Here is a 24,721-nt window from a genome sequence, read left to right on the forward strand (position 1 = left end):
ATTCTTTTCCATGCTCCATAATCCACACTTTAATCTTTTTTATCTGTAATCTAGTATAGAATCTGAATACATAACAAGGAAAAGTAGTGGCTTTATGATGTATCAGTATCATCTGAATTTAGTGACTCAAGTTGTGCTCCTTATGGTCTCATACAACTTGGATAAAAATTATTGTAGTATTTTCTATTTCTTAGGAAATACACATAAGCCTAGTCTACATAACGACAGTTTGCTTTGACAATATAATGCTTCCTCATTAAAAAAATTTTAGTCAAGATTTCTTGGATCAAGATTAATAGTATCTGAAATAATACTTTTAAAAAGTTTAAACTGATTTTATAGATCCAAACAGCATCACATACAGACATGAATTCCATTTAAAGTCTTTAGCAACTGAGTTCATGTTACATGAAGGCAATGGAGCAGGAGGGAGGTGGAGGGAGCAGCAGAGGGCCTTTGGGGCAAAACAAATGGAAAAGAAAGCCAGAGTGAAAGAGTGGGATAGCTGGGTAGCACAGGTTAAGTGCTTCTTTCAAATATTCCAAGCTAATTGGGATATATGCCCTGAAGATGTAAAGGCAGAGTCTGCAACAGAGTAAGTCACAATTAGGGAAATACATATTATGACTTGTGTTTTCATCTTAAAGGTTATTTTAAGAATGAAAATCTTTTACTCTAATGACATTATGTAGTAAGCACTAGAATTTTTCATGGACAACACCAAAAAATGCTCAGGCTCCACCTTCTTATCTTTTTAATCTGTATCACAGTGACTGCAAAAGGAAAGCAGACTTTTAAAAAGGGAACTAGAAATTGAAAAAATCGGTAATGGTTGCTAAGTGGGCTTTCACAATCTCCACTAACCCAATGACATGCAAACACATTAGTTCTTTTAGCACCATCATGACCTCAGTCAATAGATTTTTCAAAAGAAAGAAACCCCAAAGGTTAAGCATCTTACCTTGTGGAGGTGTTCGAGGGCAAGCACAATCTCTCCAACATAGATCTGCACCTCGTGCTCTGTGAAACGCTCTCTTTGAGAAAGATGAGTAAAAAGTTCTCCACCATTTATATAATCTAAAAATGAAATATATTTTTTTCTGTCTTTGACTTGTATTCATACGCTACAGGAAGTATTTCCTTTTAATCACTTTGGGTTAACCACAAGGCACTGATTTTAATATATTACTTTTGTACAATTCTTAGTATATAGTTTCATATGGAATATATTATTTCAATTCATGTAAATACAGTCTCGTAAGTTAATGATTACCCTGAACCGTGATCAAATGAATTTGTAAAGTATTATTATTAAAACTATTACATGAAATCTGCATATATTTAAACAATTTCCCCCCAATACCGCATATTGGAAACCTCTGCCATCACTATACAATACTTAACTTGCTGCAGAATACCAAAACATCAACCACTAAATACCTAACATAAAAAATGAACAGAATAAGACAAACAAAAATCCCAGCCTTTCCTTTGTAGTAGTTCCCAGTTACTATTTTTAAGCAGATTTCCTATTTTCCAGAATTGTCTATGCATAGCCCTTCCGAAAATATATTTTAGGTAGCAGGTAGCTTTCCTATTGCTCCACGTAACCCAGATGTACAAGTAGCACACGCGGCTGAATCAAAACACCTGAAACTAAAAGATCCCCATTTCCCTTTCAATCTACCCTTTTTATCCCAAAAGGAATAATGAAATAAGAGACAAGAAGGCTACAGTGAGAAATAAAGAGGTGACTAATAATAATTAATCACAATTATGTTCATAATTGGCTCCAAGAAGACATTTATTGATAATTGATAATAGTTTCATCAGAAACTAACCATTACTACCTTATACAACATTTGTGTGTGAGAAACAATGTACACCTAGAAAATCGTCAGATATAGATCAACACTGTTCTCCTAAAAAATGTGAAAAGCATGTGTCCCAAGTGTATTCATTCGTCAAGTTTACCACAATTTGATAAAAGAACAAAGCAAAATCTTCATGAACTCACAAATGTTTATCTTGCCCATTTTACTTTATATTTTTCCCATTTTACTTTAAATTCCAAAAAGTAGATGCAATAGAATGAAAGAACTCTAAAAGCTGGTTGTTTTGCAGTATATTTTATAAAGCACATGCCAGCAAAAAGCTTTGCCCTTCCAAGGCTTCTGTATTTTGCCAAGGGGTTTTAATTATATCTTAACACAAAGCTAATTATTAAAAAGGTGTAAAGGAACACAGCATCCCTGCAAACTAACAATGAATTTTTTTCTACTTTTAAATAGTTATTTATTTAAATCTAATACTGATGTTTATGCACAAATGGTTTCTGTAGTTAGTCATGACACAGAAATAGGCATTCATAGGTCAGTTGACCAACTGACAAACTCCTACACATCCTTGAATGTCCTACTCAATTATCTCACCTTCAATAACAACTCCAGCAGAGTGGATCACTTCCTTTTACGTTAACCACTGTACTTATTAAAGATTTATACTACTGCAGTTACCTTGCTGCACTGAAAATGTTTATTTGCATACTTGTTTTCTCTGCTAAACTCTGGGTTTTTTAAAGTCAAGATCAATGCATTCATCTTTAAAAACCCAACACAGTGCCTGCATGCAATAAGCACTCAATAGATATTTATTCCATTAGTAACTGAACACAGATTCTTTATATTGGAATAAATATTAGAATCTGAAAAAATCTCTCTGAAACTCAAAGGCAAGTGGGTTATAAAAACAAAAATCCAACGTATTCCTGTCTTTGAGGCAATCTGATATAGTCCAAAGAATCTGGGTTTTGTAATCAATAAACCTGGACCAGGCAATGACTCCACTGTCTTGCCTTGAGCAAACGAAGTCTCTCTCAGTGTCAGTTCTTTATCTATAAAATGAGAATAATAGCTACTATGAATTATTGTTGCTCTGAACATAGAAAGTGTTTTATTTTCCATTTACTGGGGACACTAAGAAAAGTTACAAATCTAAGAAGACAAACCTAAAACGGTATCAAGTAACCTAATTCCTACTTTTGGAATAGACCAACAGCCCAAGATGAAGACCTGACATTCATAAAATAAATATGCTTTATTTGTAGGTATATGGTTGCATCCTTTACAAGGTGAACAGCCAACTTTATCCAGTGCTGTTAATGATGGTAAAGTAGATACAGAGGCTGCCAAAGGGCTATAACAGCAGGAATTACGACACTTGGAGGGTTGTTACGGGGTGAGAGCTACAACCAATGGCAGGGATATGAGATTAATGGAAATCCCTGTAAGATAAGAACTTGTTATTCTCAGTTTGTTATAATTCTAGTTGTTCTGTTTAGTGTGTAGTGGTACCTTATTATGCTTTTAATTTGCATTTTCCTGAATAATAAAGATATTTAGTATCTTCTCACGGCCTTACTGTATTTTTTTTCCATGTAGGTACTGGGGATTGAACCCAGGGCTTCCTGCATGCTAAAGCATGTGCCCCCTATATCTTCTTTTGTGAAATGTCTATTAAGGTTTTTTTCTTTGCCCCTTTTGGTTTTTTTTAATTCGAAATTCACCCACATGAAGTGTAAAATTCAATGGTTTTTATTGTATTCAGAGTTGTGCAACCGTCACCACATTCAATTTTAAAATATTTTCATCACCTTCCCCGCCAGAAATCCAAGTTTATCTGTTTTTCTTTTTGTTGTTTGTTCTTTTCACGTCACATCTAAGAAACCACTGCTAAAACCAAGATCATAAAAATTTACCCCTGTTTTCTCCTAAGAGATTTCTATTTTTAGCTCTTACTTCTAATCTTCAATCTATTTTGAGTTAATTTTTGTATATGTTGTGAGGTATGGGCTCAACTGCATACTTTTGCACATGGACATCCAGTTGTACCAGCACCATTTGTTAAAAAGACTGCTCTTTCTTCATTGGCATCCTTGTCAGAAAATTGACCGACCATAAATATGAAGGTTTATTTTTGGACTCTCAATTTTATTATCTATATGTCTGTCTTTATTCCGGTGCCACAGTTTTCTTGATTACTGTAGCTTTGTAGTAAATTTTAAAAGTGTGAGTCTTCCAACTTAATTCTTCCTTTTCAAAATTCTTTTACCTATTTTAAGTTTCCTTGATTTTTCCATATAAATTTTAGGATGATTTTGTCAATTCTGATTTTGTCAATTCTGATTTTTTAAAAAGCTGAGATTTTGAGAGAGGTTTGTTAAACCTACAGATCAATTTGGGGAGTATTGCCATCTTAATATTATAAAGCCTATTGCCATCTTAATATTATAAAGCCATTCAATCCGTAAACATAGGATCTGTTTGACTAGGTCGTCTTTCATTTCTTTCAACAGTATTTTATAGATTTCTGAGTACATGTTTTGTACTTCCTTTACTAAATTAATTCCTAAGTATTTTTGTTCTTGTTGATACTCATGTAAATGAAATTTTCATAATTTCATTTTCTCACTTTTCACTACAATCATACAGAACTACAATTAATTTTTGTATATTGATCATGTATCTTGCAACTTTGCCGAACTTGTTTACTAGTTCTGATAGTCTTTAGTGGATTTCTTAGGATTTTCGGTTTAAAAATTTTCGCCCTGCTTCCGATTTTAGGGAGAGAGCATTTAGTCTTTCCCCATTAAGTATTATGTTAGCTGTGGGTTTTTCAAAAATGTCTTTATCAGGCTGAGGAAATTCACTTCTAATCTTACTTTGTTGAATGCTTTTTATCATAAAGGAGTGTTGAATTTTGTCAAATGCTCTTTCAATGTCTATATGATTTTTGCCCTTTATTAATATGGTATGTTAATTGATTTTCATTTGCTAAACCAATCTTGCATTTCTCGATAAACCCCACCTGCCTATGGAATATAATCCTTTTTATTTGTTGCTGGATTCAGTTTGATAGTATTTTCTTGAGGACTTATGTGTTTCTAGTCATAAGAGATACTGGTCTGTAGCTTTCTTTTCTTGTGATCTTTTTACCGGGTTTTGGTATTGGGGTAATACTGGCCTCATAGAACGAGTTAGGAAGTGTTTCTTCCTCTTTTATTTTTTTGGACATTTGTAAAGAATGGTATTAATTCCTTTTTAACTGTTTGGTAATGTTCAGTAGTGAAGTTATATGGACTGGGCTTCTCATTGTGGCTAGCTTTTATTACTACTACTATTACTACAACTAGTTCAATCTCCTTTATTACAGGTCTATTCAGATGTTGCATTTCTTAAGTCAATTCTAGTAGTTTGTCTTTCCAGGACTTTTTTAAAAATCTCATCTAAGTTATTTAATTTGTTGCCATATAGTGATTCATGATACTCTCTTATGATCCTTTTCAATTCTGCAAAGTCCCCTCTACCATTCTTGATTTTACTTGAGTCCTCTCCCTTTTTTTCTTGGTAAGTCTAGCTAAAGGTTTGTCAATTTTGTTTATCTTTTCAATTAACCATCTTTGGTTTCATTCACTTTCTCTATTTTCATATTCTCTACTTAATTTCTGCTCTGATATGTATTATTTCTCTCCTTTCTGCTTGCTGTGGGTTTTGTTAGCTCTTCTTTTTCCACTGCTTTAAGGTGGAGAATTAAGTTACTGATCTGAGATTTTTCTTCTTCTTCTTAAATTTAGGTAATTACAGCTATAAATTTCCCACTAAGCACTGCTTTAGCTGCATCACATAAGATTTGGTTTGTAGTGTCTTCATCTTCTGTCATCTCAGAGTGTTTTCTCATTTACCTTTTGATTTTCTCTTTGGCACATTGGTTATTTAGAAGTGTGCTGATTAATTTCACATAGCTGTGAAAATCCCAAATTTCTTTTTCTTATTCATTTCTAATTTCATTCCATTGTGGTCAGAGAACATACTTTGTATGATTTTAATCTTTTTAAATTTATTGAGTTTTTTTAAATGGCCCAGCATATGGTCTGTCCTGGAGAATGTTTCATATGCACTTAAGAAAAATATGCATTCAGTTATTGTAGTTTAGACAGTTCCATAGATGTCTTTTATATCTTGATGGTTTGTTTTCTACTTCCTTGTCAATCATTTGCCTATTTACACATTATTGAAAATGGAATATTATTGTTGAATTGTCTATCTTTCCCTCAATTTGTCAGTTTTTGCTTTATGTATTTTGAGTCTATGTTGTTGGATACATTCATGTTTATAATTGTTATATCTTCCTTATGGATTGGTCCTTTTATCATTATAAAGTGTCCCTTTTTATCTCTTTGTCATATTAGTAAAGCCACTCCTGCTTTCTTGTGGTTGCTGTTTGCATGATTTATCTTTTTCTATTCTTTTTCTCTTTAATCTATTTGTATCTTTGAATCCGCAGTTCTTCTACTATAAACAGTATAGTTGACTCTTTCCCCTTATCTGATAATGTCTGTTTTTGGATTGTACTGATTAATTTAGTCACATTTAATGTTATTATTGATATAGTTGGATTTATGTCTGCTATTATACTTTTCCATTTTCCACATATTTCATATCTTTGTTTATTCCTCTATTCCTTTTTACTTCTTCCTTTTCCATAAAGTGAATATTTTCAAGTGCAACATTTTAATTCCCTTCATGAATTTCACTGTTTTAGAGTTATTTTCTTAGTGGTTGCTCTAAGGCTTACCACACACACATTATCAGAAACAGTTTCAGATTTATACCAATTATACCATTAATTCCAGTGGTATATAGAAACATTACTCCTTCATAGATAACTCTATTCTCTCTTCCTCCCTTTTGAACTATCATTGTGAAACATGGTACAACTATATATGTTACAAATCCAGCAATATATTATAAATATTACCTTATACACTTTTATGTCTTTCGAAGAGGCTGAAAGAAAAGAGAGCAAGTATATATTCATAGTTTGTCATATTAGCCTTCCCATTTCCCATTTTTGGTTCTCTTTATTTTTTCTTGTGGCCCCTGGAGCTGGGCAGCACAGAGGTTCTGGCCATTGTATTTCATCTTTTACTGTGAATGAAATAAGAAGCCTCTAGAAGATTCTGAGTACAACAGTCGTATAAGACTTGCGTTTTAATAGAATCAATGACTCCAGCTGCTGTGTTGAGAACAGCAAGAGTGAAAATTGGGACATCACTTTCAATAAACACGAGAGATGATGGAGGCTAGGAGAAAGGTGACATCTGTGATGGTGGTAAGGATCCAGCCCTACTTGAGCACATGAAGAGATGGAATTGATGTGACCTGAGATGGAGAAGGCTGCAAGAAGGACAGATTCAAAAGGGATGACCAAAAGTTCACTTTTGGATATGAGGAATGCACAGTGTCAAACAAATAGTAAAAGTTCAATAAGTGGTAATTATCATCATCATCTTGAAAATTATACATTCTAAGGCTGTTAAAAGGTACTAGAGAGCCCTTCTGGAATCTCTTCAGGAAGAGGAAGACAGATTTCTTTTGGCCAGCTTTAGATAATTAAAAGGAGATTCCACATAAATTCCTTGAAGTTATGTGCAATTTCTTCAGTATATGTAAGCATATGTGCATTCTTCTGAGAAGAGAGGGCCCACAGCTTTTATCAGATTCTCCAAGGAGTTGTAAGCCAAAAACAGTTTTAGGAACATCACCCTAAAGACAGCATTATAAATTTCAATGGAAAAGTGCCTATCAAGTTTATTTACAAATGAACCAATGAATGCGGACTGCCAGCATGTGGGAAACATCTGTGAGCAGCATCCTACAGCTTGCCAGCACCATAAACCTCATCATCACAGAGCACACACTCAGCACCGTTTCTCCTGAGCATTTAGATCGCTTCTCCCTGACTTCTAGCCTCGCTTGGCAGAGCTCTCCTGGAGCTTATTTGTATTTCAAATTGGACTGCTGAGGTTCAGAGCTTAAAAAAGTGAAATGGAGCATAAGGTTTCCATTTTCAACAAGATCTCTGACTACTGAGGATGTGCTGGAGCTGCATTTCTGGTGTCTTTACACCTCCGTGTTTACCCAGAGAGCCAGCCACTCTGTTAGGGGAAGGCCGGGGCCTGCTCTTGAAACTAAAAACAACTTAAGACAGGCAGTGAGACAACAAATAAAACATAACTGAGAAAGACTACAGGGATAGTATTAAATTTGAGTTGAATTATAAAATTTTTATTCTCTTGAAAGAAAACATTGGAATTAGGAATGCAGGCAGATGCTGGGACAGAGTTAGCAGTGACATGAATAGGGTCAGGGACGTCATGAAAACGCAGATTGTTACTGACATCTGAGAGAAAGATTCTTGTCAGCTTTATAACTCAAAGGACTCCCTCCCTTACCCACCCCCCAGCCCCTTTCAAATTGGGCATAAATTACATTTTTCCATATAAAGGAATTATTAAAAAGCTCAGATGGAACAAAGCACCTGAGTGGAAGTTGTCTGCTACTAGAATTATTTAAGGTCCACTCTGCCTGATGGGCCCTTGGTCCAGGCCAATTTCTGCACCCTATATAACTTCCCTGTCAAAATTATGGATTCATTAGATTTCTAGAAATTAGATTTCTCAAATCTTTGCCAATTTCATCTACAACAACCTGTAAGCATGAGGTTTTTTTTTTTTTTTTTAAGCCAATGCTGACTGTTCATACTCTCTTTATAAGATACAGCTTGAGAATGTTCAGTTTTTACTGCTACTCCTGAGGCTTTTTGCCTCTCTGGACATACAACGAAAATGGACTGAGTGGTGTTGGCTCAATAAACACTCCTGGCTACTGCCGTTTGTGCAGAAGCAGCATCTCAGTAACCCCAGTTAGTCGTGGAAGTAGAAAGGGCTCCTGATAGATAAGAACTAAGTGATGGAAAACAGGGTTTTGGCTGCCGTCCTTTAAAGTCTGTATGTTAACATAGCTCACTGCCTTTAAGACCAGACAAAGAAATGATAACAACAAGAAATACTGGGCACTTTCTATGTGCCTGTTCTTTTTAGACATGATAACAAATTTGATCTTCATAAATAATGCTACTAAGTAGGTGCTGTTATAATAACAGCATAATTGCCAGAGAAAATAGGTAATCTCTAGAAAATAGTGAAACTCAGGAAGGTTAAACAAATTATCCAGAGTAACATATCCTTTAAGTGGGAGAAGAAGGATTATGAACATGGGCAATCTGAGTCCAAAAACAGTGATTTTTTTAATGCTATATACAGTTACCCTTTTTTCCCTCCTGATATGGTTTTTACTGTCACTTAGTAGGAGCAGCCCCATCAGACAACTGGTATTGGGAATTACTGTTAGAAAAACTGACTAATCAACTATTCTGTCCTTCAAATATCTGAAAGGCTTAGAGCTGATAATCCTACACATTTGGTCATATAACTTCTATTTTACATGCTTTCATCCTGAAGTTTTGGCAGGCTCACTGAAAGGTCACAGTACTCAAAAGGAGACACTCTTAGGGGGCTATACTAAGATTTCTTTTTAACGGCCATGGTAAACAGTGATTTTCAACCTTTCCTTAGAATGTGCCAAACTGAAATTATCACTGACATATTTATGATACAGAACTTAAGAATGTCAATTTATATCTTGTAGGAGTGGACCCAGGGCTGTTTTCTGAAAAAAAGTACTTGGCCTTCCTTGCTGCATTTGTCCCTTAACCCATTTTTTCTGTTAAACCAGATGGATCTGAATTTGGCAACAAAGAAGAGCTACAGTCTAGGTTCTTGCCAGAGACCAGAACCTCAAATTGTCTGCAATTCAAGTCCCATCATATGTTCAATTGTGAGAAATAACACACACAGGACAATAAATGTAATTTATAACATCTTTCTGATTATACTAAAATGACTTTGAACAAAGAGCAGGAGAAAGCTATCAACTTGGACAACACTGTTTTGAAAAAAATTACACCCTAATCTTGTTCCACAGGCTGCCATTATAAGGAATAATGGCATGAAACTTGGAATGGTATCTTTTGTTAAGGAAGGCTGGTGAAAACTATCCATTATATCTGGGCCCTATTTTAAAATTTTTCCTAGATCACAATACCTTACCTTACCTGTGGGTTTAAAAAAAAAAATTTTTTTTTAATCTTGATACAATTTCAAACTTACAAAAAATATTTGCAAGAGCAGCACAAGGAATCCCCATACACTCATTATGCAAATTCATCCATTATGCAAATTCACCAGTTGTTTACATTTTGCTTCATTCGCTTTAGTACTCTCTCTGTGGGTTTTTATGTATGTGCATAATTTTCCTGAACCATTTGAGAGTAAGATGGAGACATGATGCTCATACCCCTAAATCCTTCAGTGTGCAAATACTAAAAAAAAGAACATCCTTTCATATAACCACAGGACAACTATCAACACCAGAAACTTTATGATAAAAACACTAGTATCTAATCTATACTCTCCAATTTAAAATCTGTCATTTGCCCCAGTAATGCTCTTTGTAGCTACTTTTCCCCAGCCCAGGATCTGGTTCATGATCACATATTCATTAGATATCATAGCTCTTCAGTTTGGACCTTCAGTCTTCCTTCTTTTCTACCTTTCTTGAACTTTATATCTTCGAAGAGGATAGGTCTCTGTGGGCCAACCTTCAATCTGAGTTTTATCTGCTGTTTTCTCATGATTGGATGCAAGTTATGCAGTCTTAGAAGAAATATCGATGAAATGATGTTACTTGTTTTAGAAAGTATAAGGAAACATGTGATGCTAGTTCTTCCACTACTGGTGTTAATTTGGATCACATGATTACTGTGGAGTCACTAAGGTGGTGCTGGCCAGGTTTCTCCTCTGTAAAATTATTATGTTTCCCTCGGTAATTAACTGCCAAACTGTGGGGAGATGAATTAAGACTATGTAAAAATACACTGTTCCTCATCCAACTGTCACCTACCCACTTAGAATCCAATAATGATTTTCTAACTGCACCTTTCCTACTCTATGTTGGTTGGACATATATTTCATCCACTTGGGCAGGTACAGATTAGCAGAACAGATTCCTGAAACTGGATTGCTAAGGTGCAACATACTTACAGAATAATTTTAATAGCTGCTGCCAATTTTTTATAGGTGCTTTCCTCAAAAAAAAAATCATTTATATTCCCCACTAACAGTGAATGGATGCCTTAAAAAACAAAGTTCTCACCAACTCTTGATATTATCATTATCTTTAATTTTTACCAATTTGATAGGCACTTCCAAGCCACAAAAATTTTGAAGGTACAGAAGAAAGCAGACAGGAGGAAAATCTGAGATTGTGGAGCAGCTGGACTTGATATATTTTCAGTGGCATGAGGACAAGTGGTCACCTCAGGGAAGAAGGCAGTGACGGAGCTGCAGGATTGAGAAGTAGTGAGAGGCTGGAAAGACTCACACACAGCTCACAAGAGAGGAGTGAAATGTTTGCTAACCTCTGTGAAGTTCTGTTGAGACTCTCAGTGTGAATTTCATGCCAGACTCAGCCGACACACTTTGGAGACATATGAGGAGAGCTTAGAAAGCTGGCATTGGAAAAAAAAAAAAAAAAAAAGTTGAGAGAGTAATCAAAGCAACTGCCATGTCAGGAAAGGAGGAAGGTTAACAGGGCAAGTGACTCTAGTGTGCCAGCCCAGGCAGGTTCCAGGCCAGTAAGGATGCACATGGAACCGAAAGACAGTGCATGGAGAGGTGCAGGAAAGACTCAAGGTCAAGGAGGATTAAAGAACAGGCTCAGGGAGTGTGAGAAAGGAGAAAACTGGAAGATTACGGTCAAAGAAGAAACCTGACTACGAAGGTGCACCTGGTTTGAGTGATAAAGCCCAATGTCTGGCTAGGCTTATAAATGGCTAAAGTGAAGTGAAGTTCAAAATGTTACAAGTCAAGGAGGTCTGGCATGGTGCTGAACGGTTATCAATATGGCTACTAAAATTGTGGAAGGGGATGGAAGGAAACTGGAGGAAAGGCAAGCTAAACCTGATGAGTAAGTCATTGGAAAAGGTGAGCATGTGTCCTAGGAGTCAGTTAACCACAGAACTGAGGGTAGGGAGTTAGAAAAAGTTCCTTCCAAAAGAAGCTCTGTTGAGAAATGACTTTTAAATGCGTTTCACCATCAACACTTTGTGGAGTGTAACGAGCAGAATGGGCAGATAGATGGTCTTCTGCAAAAGGGGCTGCTGGAGAAGTAGCATCCTCCAAGGACAGGAGGTTTCACTGAAGATGAAGGGATAAATGAGGCACACTAGGTTAAGACTTAGGGCACGTGCACATGGGGTCATCCAGAGGGCACGATGGAAGGGGTTAGTAGAGGAAGATAAGGGAAAGAAGAGGATTAAGACAGGGGAAGAATAGTTTTTAAATCCTGAGGATATTTTTTAAAAAACCTCTAAAGCTTCTAAAATAACAAGCATATACAAAGCTAAATTTTATAGACAGTACAGTCCATAAATAGACTCATACCTCTCTAATGACATGTTTTACCTTTTATTCTAGAAGCTAATTTAAATGTAATCTGTCAGAAATAACAGTTGATATCTGGCATCCATGAGGCAGATCGAAGTCCTAGGGAAATTTTTTCTCTGCCAGGCACAGGGTCTGACACTAGCAAGTACAAAGCATTTACTAATATTGGCTGCATGAAATGAAATAAGCATGCAATACTCTGCTTACTGACTGCTGTAGCCATATAGGAGTATTAGGGTAGATTTTATCTCAACTTCACTAACAGTAAAAATAGAAAGAAATACTTAAATACTGTAATAGCTAAAAACTGCAACTGAGATGGACCAATGGGCAGCAGAAAAGAAGGGGAAAAGGAAAGAGGGAAGTGGTAATAACACAGTAAGAACACCTTTCCTTGTGGACATCCCTCTTCAGTTCAGCTCTCTTCCCCTCCTAAGAAGGTTCAGAATAAGTCTTATGATTCATCCTATTCATCACTGAAGAAGAAAACGGGACCATCGGTAGTACATCTTCTTGACAATAATTATAAATAAACAAGTGGATAAATATGAGCAGCTCTCAGGAGCTGTGAGGCACATTTCATCAATGTGACTCTTTGCAAAATATGTACCAACTTAAGTTATACTGAGATTTATTTACAGTCCATACGATGGAAGACCTAATAAGATGATTGCACAGACTAATGGTTCCTTGATTAAACTAAAAGGAACTTCTTATATGAAAACGATTATATTTTTAATTCATTTCTATTTACTAAATGTTCTTTATATGTAGAATGGCTCCTACTCTAGATCTATAAAATACGAATTCCAACTCCCATATAAGATTGTCATGAGGATTAAATGAGTTAGCAAGAATTAAACATGGGCCAAATACACAATAAGCACTTATATTAAAAAAAAACCTATTAATTACTGTTATTATTTATAGACATCAGTTATTATTTACAGAACTAAAAAATAATGACGTGTTTAACAGTAATGATTTTAAAATAAAATTCAAATTTATGCTGTACTGACTTATCTATTCTTTCAAAGTAAGCATAATTTCAAGGCTTATAAATGTTTAACATATATTTCTACAAAGTTCTACGGTCTAATTAGTTTTAGTCAGTATTAAGGGAAAGAGAAATTTTCTTAAATAATTAATATGTTAGTGTGGTCCTCATTTTTTAAAATTGCAGCGATATCTGGTTTTTATTCAAATGCATATAAATAGCTTTTTAAGATTTGTATGTGACCGTCCGTAGTTGGAGTGCCAGAGGAAATACAACTCTGATGTTGTATTTTTAAGAAGCATAAAAATAACACAGAAATCACAGAAATAACGTGAAAATTCAAAATCACAAAATCTCTCCCACTTTAATACACACGACCATCCTCCCTAAATGCTGTGTGTTCCATCTTCTCTTCCTCCTTCCTTTCAGGGAAAAAGTTCCTTAAAGAACTGCACATCCAATCTGACTCTCCTCACTTATCCTGTTTGCTTCGTCCTGTTGTAACAAATTACTACAGACTTGGTGGCTTAAAACAAGACAAATTTATTATTTTATGTTGCAAATTAGAAGTCTGATGTGGATGTCACTGGGCTAAAATCAAGGTGTCTGCATTTACTCTGGAACTTCTAGGGGAAAGTCTGTTTCCTGGCCTTTTCCGGCTTCATGAAGCTGCCCATGTTTCTTGGCTCCTGGCCTCCGCCTCCACCTTCTAAGGCAGCATTGGCAGTTGAGTTACTTCTAACAGCACATCACCCTAACCTCTTCTGTATCCCATCTCTGTCTGACCCTCCCCTTCTGCCTTCCTCTTCCACTTTTAGACACGCCCATGATTACACTGTGCCCACCCAGATAATCCAGGATAATCTCTCTATTTTAAGGACTGTTAACTAACAACTTTAATTCCATCTACAACCTTAATAGTCTTAATTTGTTTTTCATGTAACCCAACGTACTCCCAAGTCCTGAGAATTAGAATGTCAGTATCTTTGTTTATTCTGCCTACCATAGCCTCTGTGCACTCCTTGACACACTGCAGTACAATGTCCACCACCATAATATTGGCAGAGTCTGAGGGTTAAAACAACTTCATGTCACTAAGGTAAATGGATACTTTGAAGTCTCGTGTCTCTTGACTCTGCAGCTATACTTTGCAAACCAAGAGAAAGAATATTTCAAGAAGAGGAAAGAGACTAGCACAAGAACCATCCCTGTGGGTCCAGCCCAAAGTGAGTCCCTCCAAATGGTTGTGTTAAAGCCATTTAATTTGGGGTAGTCTGTTATGCAGAAAAGGCTAATGGATACATCAGTAAGTTGTGATCATGCTTGTAGCCAAGTGATTTGCTCAAGGTCATACAGTTATTAAATGACAAAGGTGGAATTTAAATCCAAGTCCATGTGGCTCTGGAATCTAAAGGCCCTGGACGATCCGACTTTACTACAGTGTGTTCACACTTACCTTTCTGCCTTCAGGCTATCACAGATGCCGGGTGCCTGTGCTGTTGACCCCTAACCTCTCCTGTTGCTCCTCTAAATTCTATTTTTCCTCTTAAACTACACTTTAAATGTCACTTCTCTGAAAGGCCTTCCCTAGTAACTCAGAATAGACTTGGGTCTTTTCACTAGTAAACTCTGCATTTCCTTCCACCTACTTATTTTAAGGGTAATTGCTTAATTGTGTACTAATTTGCTTAATGTCTGTCTCCCTTTTAGATTATAAGGCTCTGAGGACAAGAATCTCGTCTAGGTTGTTTGCTGCTATCATCCAAGAACCTGGCACATAGTAAACAGGCAGGAATTTGTAGCATGAGTGAAGAGTTCTAGAAGTGCCAGTGTCTTGATGCAGTTCACCTACTGTATCAGAGGGGTCAGTATCCCAGGAGCCCGCCAGGGACTTACACAATCAACATGAAGAATCTGAAGCCACATATCATCTCTCAGATGAGCCATCATTTACTCTGCTTTCAAGTCCTGCAAGGCTCCTGTGCTTCTGAGTGGCTCAAAATAAGGCCCATTGATTGAGAAAAAGGTTTCACCCCAAAATTTGGGTGAATTTTATGCCTAGAGAAAGTAACAAGTTAGAATGCTCAAGACTTCTACCAATGTGCAATAATTCCAGTACTGTGACACATTAATATGTCCTTTGGAAGATAATTTAAAATTGCATTGTTACCATGCCAGATGCTTTATTTATTGTTCTCTTTTTATAAAAAAATATCTTTTTCTCTATTTGACTAGAATGACATTTCTTTAATTTAGGTCAAGCTTTTCTCATATTAAGGACGTAATTTATGTCTCATTTCAATGATACTTAACTGACACAGATATTTAACAATAGGAAGTAGATTTCATTTTGTTGCTGTAAGGTTACCCCACCCTCAATCACATTTCCTTCTTAGATTTAGGATAGCACTTGTCTGTGTGTGTGTGTGTGTGTGTGTGTGTGTGTGTGTGTGTGTGTGTGTGTGTAGGAAGGTGGGTGGAGACTGGAGCAGTAGCCTTTGAACTAGTTAATTTATTTTTTAAAATAGTGAATTAATCTTAAGAACTTGTATTGAAGACCTCCACAAAATTTCCAGGATCCTAGCAACTCTAAGACAAAATTATTAATACAGCTCCGATATTTTATGGGGCTATCATTAACAACATTATATCGTGAAAACCTTTACGAGAGTCGATCTTAAAAGTTCTCCCTACACACACACACAAAAACTATGTGAGGTGACAGATGTTAACTTACTGTGGTGATCATTTCACAATATATACATGTATCAAATCATTATGTTGGTATCTGAAACTAATATAATGTTATATGTCAGTTACATCTCAGTAAGAGTGGAGAAAATATATCTTATGGGATTAACAGAGCAGACAGCATCTGTTTTCAATCAAAATTATTACTTTTTAAGTACACACTATTTAATTATTTACATTTCAAAGCAAAAAAAAAATTAGGTGTTCAAAGTCACTTGTTAAGTATTTGCAACAAGTTTTTCTGTTCATACTATTAACACCACTGTTGAGAAGCCATGCTCTTAGAGCATTAAGAGCACAGAACAAATTCACTTTGTTGAGAAGAAACTAGTTCTGCTTCAGTTCTAGTTTAATTACTAGTTGGTGGAGGACAGTTTCAGCTTTTCAAGACTTCTGCACATCTGACTCGGCTTAGTGTTGAACACAGAAACCTCTCCACTAGTTGTAGCTTATGTGCTTCTATTAACAGATCGAGAAACTGAAATCCACTGGAGATCCTGAGTTCCATCTGCCTTAGAGTATTGCTGAAAACTACAACCACCTAACAGCACTATTTTCCATTGAGGATGCCTAAGGATAACCTTAAAAAACTGCCCAGATCTTTCCGTGGTTATGTCTTGTTCATGCAATCTCATGGAAATCAGATAGTAGAGAGGAAGTAGCCAAGTTAACTAAGAGAAAGGGATAAATCCTACATCTCCTGCTTCTAAAGGAAAGATTCTGTGTTCTGCTTTCACTCTCCAAACACCTACTTTTATCTAGTAATACCCTGACTGACCTCTATCATCTAATCTTTTGATGTCAAATTCTCTTATTTAGAACTTCTCTCTTTCATATTTCATCTACGGTGGCAGCTTCCAAAGAGCTAACTACCATTATCCCATATATCCACCCTGATTAAGGACTCATCCGCCCCCAACCATGCTCTGTTCCTTGGTCTTATTTTTTTTTTTCCTACAAATTTTTCTATTCCTTCAGATACACCTCACATACATCAATCCCACACATCCTAGTTCTCATTTCCACCTCCTCTTCCTCCTCCAGACCACCTAAATCTTGCTTGACTGGCTCCTTTTTCTTGCCTTGCATCTAAGGTAGTTTTAACGTGATGCACCACACACACCTGAAGGTGATTTCTTTTCAATGTCATGCCAAAGTCATCTCACTTTTTTCTTTTTGGTTTTAGCTCAACATTCTAATAGCATCTCTTGCGAATGCATTCCAGCACATCAAAATCATTACAAAGTTCTGACTAAGACGTATCTATTTATCAGTGCTGTGGATTAGTCACATTTACTTCAAAGCAAGGAAGCTCTTCCAGTTACCGCCTGTTTTGTGTACACTACAGACTGCCGTGGGCCATGAACCATTCTAATTGTTACCATCTCAGCAAGTATCCTCACCCCTGCAATTTTTTGAGATGCAATTAATACTCGAAAGTGAAACATTAATGTGGTAAATACCTTTTAGCTCATGTTGAAAGGATGACTCATGATGACAGAACTGTCTGCAAGGCAGGGGTGGCATTCATTACTGAGAATGCTCCCTGGCATCACCTTTATAAATATCTTTGTGATTTGTTTCTTTAGTGTCTTATGAATTCTACTGATTAATCTGACAGTTTATACAGTCATAGATCAGCTGGTGTTTTGACAAAATTACTACTAACAGAGATCAGAGAACACCAAAAGAAAAAAATTTTTATAGATTATTCTCTACATAGAATTCCTTCCCACTGACAGTTGAAATGAGTACGAGTCTTGAGAGAGAGAGAGAACAGATGAAAATATTTTTATATTTCTTGTTGTAAACATGCAGAGGTGCAGAAAAAGTTATAAAAAGAGGTATGGTCTCCACGTTATAAGATTTGGAAAGGCTGAAAAATATATAAAGAGAAAACATATCAAATCTGTATGATACCATTAGATATAAATTAAAACAAAGCCTAAAAAGATAATAATGATGCAGAATTAAAAGAAAAAAAAAAAGAGATGTGACTTAGATGGGTTTATTATAGGAGTCAACAAATTATAGCCCAGAGGCCAAATCACTGCTGCTGACCCTTGATTTAGAGCAGAGCAGACACAAGACAAATGGATGGAAAGCAATTACAACTAAACAAAGCACACTGTGGGAAACAAATCACACACAGTTCTGAAAGAAATGCTATATTCCATATCTGGCAAACATCAAAGCAGGCATCTGTCAAGGTCATACTAACATTATAAAACTCTTATCATTTGAAGAAGCATGTGCCAAGCAGGCAAATTTTATCCCAAAGGAACACACCTGGTCACAAAATCTCCCGTGAGCCATGAATCCTAGTGGAAGCATGATGATGACCGAGACCTGAATCTCCACATCTGCTCCCAAAACATCTCACAGAACAGTAAGGATGACTATAAACCTCCATGACCTATTCCTTCAGCAAAACTGCGAGAGTAAAAAAACACCGTGGGCAGGCTGAGAAAGGGGGGGGGGGGACATGAGCCCTGCAGGAAGGTAAGGAAATGCAGCTAGATGACAAGAGATAAATGAATGTACAAAAATTAACATCTCTCGGAGAAGATACAGTGGAAGAGAAGACCCCATCTACAATAGCAACAGATGACTGAATATCTAAGATTAACTTAAGAAACGTGGGTAGGAGGAAAATGATAGACGCTCCTGAAGGTCTCAGAAGGAGATTTCAAGGTATGAGAAGACATACCATGTTCTTGAACAAGAACAGCCAATATCCTAAAAATGTCAATTCTCCCTAAATTTTTTTTAATTTAAAACAATCACAATAAAAGACATCCTAACAAGTTCCCCCTCAAAACTAGACAATTTGATTCGAAAGTTCATGTTGAAAATAAACATGATGAGCTCCCCAAAAGCTCTGAAAAATAACAAAAATGAAAGATAAAGGGAATCTAGCCTTGCCACGTATTAAAACATACTGTAAAACTTTGATAAACTAAAGCGGTATGTTCATGGCATATGAGTCAACAAAACAAACAGAACAGTCAGTCAGGAAACAGACCTGAACAGACATGAGAACTTAAAATACGAAAAAGGAAGCACCTCAAGTTAGGGTACTTGGACTTTTACTATATGGTGCTGGGAAAACTCCACAGGGATGTTCTCTGTGCAAAAAATAAAACTCTACAAGTACTGAAAAAAAAAATCAATGAATTTCTATATAACCTCAGAGTCAAGATCTTTCTAACTATGACTTAAAATCAATAACCCATAAAGACAGTTTTAAAACAAATTCTACTACACATAAATTCTAAAAATTTACATGGTAAAAACATCATCAAGTCAAAAGACAAATAGAAGACAGGGAAATATTTACAGTGCACACCACGAATGATTAATTTCTCCAAGAGCTCCTAGAAAACCGAGAAGAAAAAAAATAGGCAAAGGATACAAACAAATAATTCTCAGAAAAAGACAAATGACCTTTTTAAACATATGAAAAGATGTTCAATCTCACTAAAAAAAAAAAATGCAAATTAACTCTACACTAAGACCACTTCTCATCAATGAGACAGGCAAATATCCAGAAGTTTGAGAATACGCTCTGGGGAGACATGGGCGCTCTAATACGAGGAGGGTGGGAGTGTAACATGGTACAAAAGTACATGCAAAATTACAGACGGCAAAAATACAGACCAAGCACACTCCTTCCAGGAGTCAAGCCTACAGTTTTTTCCTATGGAGAGGGAAATGACACATGCAAGTTGTATCCTGAACCGTCAAAATAGAAGACTGGAAACAACCCAAGGATGCAGTCGTAGAGAGCTGGTTAAGTATGCTATGGGACAGAGTGTAATACTAAGCAGGGATAAAAAAGAATGGGGAAGATGTTTATGAACTGATAAAGGGTAAACTCCAGGATACTCTGTTAAGTGGAGAAAAGAAAGGTGAGAACAGTACACAGAGCAGGCTACCTTTGGTTATTACTGATGACAACTGATTATCAGGGACTCTGAACTACATAGCACTGGTTGAGTTAGCTCTTTAACTTCTTATTTTGAATATTGACAATTAAAGAGAATGAATCTTGCCTTTCCCTTAGAAACTGTATCTCAGGGTAACCAAAAATTTAGAGTGGATGAGAGAAAGCCAGAGTTTACAGAAGAATGCCAACTAATAAATACAGAAGGAATGACAATTTAGAAAAGTCATCATTTTGCAACTCATAACGAAACAGTTGATTTAAGCAAAGAATAATGAAGTGTTAAATGTTAAAACCATAAAGGGTCAAAACATCATACTGATTATTTTCACTTCAAAAGAAAATCATCACTCTATTTTAAAGGGACCAGGCTGTTATCTCTGAAATTTAGTCTTAGCATTACTAACAACCAGATAGTAGGTTTCTCCTGATATAATAAAATATGAAATATGCAACATCACATATGGTGTGTTCCAGCTAAAACATTTAATGTCACTCTATCAAGACCTTAGCTCTACCTTCCCAACTACTGGAATTCAGCAGAGGAATAAGCTAAAAACACTACGAGATATTTTTCTGGACCAGTTAGCCAAGGATATAAAAAAGGGAATGTTCCAGACTAAGAGACTTCAAGGATATAGCAACCATTGAGTGTTCCTGGTTTGACAAACCAGCTGTCAAGGATATTATGTGACAATCAGTGAGTGTGAACATGAACTTGTGTGGTAGATGGCCACAATTCTTTGCAATCACCTCATTAAGAAGTGAAGTCTATCAAGGACATGGAGACAAGGGAACCCTTGTGCACTGTTGGTGGGAATGTAAATTGGTGCGGCCACTGTGCAAAACAATATGGAGGTTCCTCAAGAAATTAAAAATAGAACTACCATATGATCCAGCAACTCCACTCCTGTGTATTTATCTGAAGAAAAAAAGAAGCAAACATTACTTGAAAAGATAAATGCATCCCCAGGTTCAATGAGGCATTATGATAGGCAAGGTATGGAAGCAACCTGTGTGTCCATCAAAGAATGAATGAGTGAATAGAGAAAATGCTTGTGTGAGTGTGTGCGCACGCGCAGTGCACGCGCATGCATGCATAAAATGGCACATCACTCAGCCATAGAAAAGGATAAAATCTTGCCATTTGCAACACCATAGATGAACCTTGAGGGCATTATGCTAAGTGAAATGTCAGAGACAGAAAGACAAATACCACACAATCTCACTTATATGTGGAATCTAAAACAAACAAACCAACCAAGCTCACAGAGAACGGACTGGTGATTGCCAGAGGCGGGAGCTGCGGAGGGGGAGGGGTGGGGGGGGTGGGCGGCAAAATGGGTGAAGGGAGTCAAAAGGCACAAACTTCCAGTTATAAAATTAAACAGTTATTGGGATATAATGCACAGCATGGTGACTATAGTTAATAATACTGGATGGCATATCTGAAAGTTGCCGAGAGAGTAAATCTTCAAAGATCTCATCACAACAACAAAAAAAAATTCTGCAACTGTGTATGGTGACAAATGTTAACTAGACTTACTGTGGTGATCGTTCTGCAAGATATACAAATATCAAATCATTGTGTTGTACACCTGAAACTAATATAATGCTGTATGTCAATTATAGGTCAATTAAGAAAATCTACAAAAAAAAAAAAAAGGCATGAAAATTAGTGAAGACTCTCTATATAGCCATTAAATCTGGGTTGGTTTTGAGCTAGGAGTGAGGCTGCGGAAGTTCCAGAGTCTGGCCTCAGAAGGCCTTGCAACCTCCACCTTTGCCTTCTTGCTGTTTCATGAGCTGCCCTGAGATGGCCACAAAATGAGGAAGCTGAGCCCCTGCACTGGAGGGAGGAGGAGAGTGGTGCCCCAGGCAACAGCAGCACCAACTTTCAGACACAAGAGTGAAACCACCTCAGCTCTTCAAGCCCAGCCACCTCTCCAGCGGACCACTGTATGAGCAAGCCCGGGCAAAACCAGCCAACCCATAGAATCACAAGAAAATAAATCATCGGTTAAGCAACAAAATTTTAGAGTGGTTTGTTATGCAGCAATAAACAACATGTGTCACTAGATAGCAAATGAGATGCAAATTATTAACCAGGAAACGTAGATATCAGTAACCAGAAAAAAAGAGAAAAAGCAGGTGACAAATCCTGTGCACAGTATTTGGAGAACTGACCTAGTGTGTGTTCTGAGCACTGCAAACAAATAACTGAACCATAAAAACAGTTTGTAATAAAGTCCTCCTCTAGACTTCTGAAGAGTTTTACCTTTAAAGTCAAATAACAACTACAGCCATGCACCAAGAGAATTACAGTAAACATATCCATGTGGGGAGGAGGCGGAGGGCAGGCTTTCTAAATGCACTGCCTCACCTAAGATGGAACAGATACACTGTCTAGTCTGCACTGCACTCTCGAGCTGGCACAAGAGATGGGTCTTCTCGTCTGGTTTGTATTTCTTCATTTGTAGGCCACTGACAAACAGCAAAACTAATGGAGCACCAACAACGAAAAACCAACGTTATCCAAGACTGCTTTTTTTAAATCAAATACAAACGATTTCACTCATCTACTTTTAAGTTAAACATATTTACAAAAACTACACTATTTACAATAAATAATTTTTTAAAAATTGTGAACAGAAAAAGAGAGGGGAGAGAGAGAGAGAGAAAGCTGTGGTGTGATGGTGCCGAGGCCAGGAGCCTGGGTTCTTACTGCCTCTGGCTCGCACTTAGTTGTATGATTTTAGGCACATGATTTAACTTTTATGAGCTGGTTTATTGCAAAGAGAGAGACTTGAACAAGAGAATCATTTCTCAACCAGTCTTCATGAACTCCCTGAGGCTTCCTTGGCAATTTTGGTAGGGGGAGGACCAGAAATAAACTGTAGGGTTCGGTGCCCTTAAGCTCAGATTCAAATAGTGCTACTCATTTCTACTTGTTTTCCACTTGAATGTTTGTGTTTTCACTTGAGCGTGGAGTTCCGCTGCTAAAAATGTTGAAGACATTGTACTAAAATGCTCTGTCCCCGACAACCTACTAAGTAAAAGAAGTGAAGAAATACATATTTAAAAATCAGTAAATAACATAGCTGAGCAGACACGCACAAGAGGCAGAATGAAGGGCTGGAACAGCAGGCAGATGATAACAGCGGCGACTCTGACAGGACAGGAGAGACTGCGGCCTGTGTGTGTAAAAGATTTGGGATGGCGGGGTGATGGGAAGCATTGCAAAATGAGTCTGAATTGTAACTTCATGACTCAAAAAGTGAACAAAATTATAGGCATCATTAAGAAAAGTATAATTTCCAAAATGAGACATTCAATACAACTGCCAAATTTATATATTAAAAAAAACCTGTTTGTACTACCAATACTCAAGAAAAACAGGCAGACTTTGAAATGAGTAAGACCGAGTTTCAATCTTCATTCTCAAGTTTATACAAGGTATATAACTTCAGGAAATGCGCTTCCAGAACCTTCAATATCATCACTGAGGGGGCTTTGGCAGTGTTGTTGTGAGGGTTAGTGATACTGCTGGTAACACCTAGCGTGGCGCCGGTATATTGAAGGCACTCAATGCTTACAGAGTACTGAGCGAAATTCTCTCTCCTCTAATACTCAGAAGAGTTCAGTAACAGGTGATTATCATACATAAATGCAAATTCTCATGAGAGTGGGACTAAAACTGTAACAGATGAGACGTACAATGATGGCAGAGTGTAATACCAGGAATATTGCCACTTACTTATAGTAGGAACAGACAATGGTTCAACTTTTCTGCAAAGTAACCTGGTAATGTCCACAGAGGACATTTCCAAAGTCCTTACATAATGATCCAACTCTATTCGGGAAAGGAAAGCATTCAGGAAGTGTCCGGGGGTAGAAATGGGAGTGATCAAGGGTTGACTAACTTGTGAGTATCTCCATTAAATGCAGGTTTTTCACTAGAAAAGCAAAGCATCTCTAGGAATAGAAACTTTTTCTTTCTTTTTTATTTTTCCCAGTTACTGATGTCTATAAATATCCCCTCGTTGGCCCAAACCTGTATGTTCCTAAGAACTCCTAAAGCAGGAATTACAGCCCACTTCACCATTCAGCTCCCCATGTTTGAATGGAAAACACCACTCAGGGAAGCAGCCACTCCTAGTGACTAAGTGTTTAAGATTAATAAAGGGGGGTGGAATAGAAGTACGTAAATTCCTTCAGGTTGAGACGTCCCAAATCCAGAGCAATTAATGATGCTCAAGGAAATGTCACCGCAAAGAGAAGAATGAAAGTCAAAAGATTTCATTTCTTCTAAGTCTGAAGTATGCTGCCCTCTGAGTGCACTTCCACTCAAGATCCAAGTTTTTGTAAACAGTCAAAAGTCAGCTGACACTTACCTAAAATGAGATGAAGTTTGGTTTCTGTCTGGAAAGCATAGTGCAACGTCACCAAAAACGGAGACTGCCTGATGTGCTCCAGGACCTGTCGTTCCGTCCTCGTGTGCTCGGTGGTTTTGGCCTTTTGAACTATTGTTGCCTTTTTCAAAACTTTCATGGCGTACAGCTTTCCAGCATCGTGACCACTTATTTTACGAACCAGAAATACTTTTCCATAAGCTGAACAT

General features: G+C 36.9%; 1 protein-coding gene across 2 annotated transcripts in view; it reads right to left on the reverse strand.

Annotated features, from left to right (window-relative positions):
- RPS6KA5 (ribosomal protein S6 kinase A5) overlaps window positions 1-24,721 on the reverse strand; it is a 167,345-nt gene that overhangs the window by 71,015 nt on the left and 71,609 nt on the right. Inside the window, exons 3-4 of one of the 2 annotated variants that reach the window (XM_032482508.1) lie at window positions 24,495-24,713; window positions 962-1,077 (exon numbers count right to left, since the gene is read on the reverse strand). In XM_032482508.1, coding sequence (XP_032338399.1) covers window positions 962-1,077; window positions 24,495-24,713 — 335 coding nt within the window. Of the gene's footprint in view, window positions 1-961; window positions 1,078-24,494; window positions 24,714-24,721 lie in introns of those variants that run through there. The other variant, XM_032482509.1, reaches the window with a different exon arrangement.

The sequence above is a fragment of the Camelus ferus genome, chromosome 6, assembly GCF_009834535.1.
Source record: "Camelus ferus isolate YT-003-E chromosome 6, BCGSAC_Cfer_1.0, whole genome shotgun sequence".
NCBI classification, from domain to species: Eukaryota; Metazoa; Chordata; class Mammalia; order Artiodactyla; family Camelidae; genus Camelus; species Camelus ferus.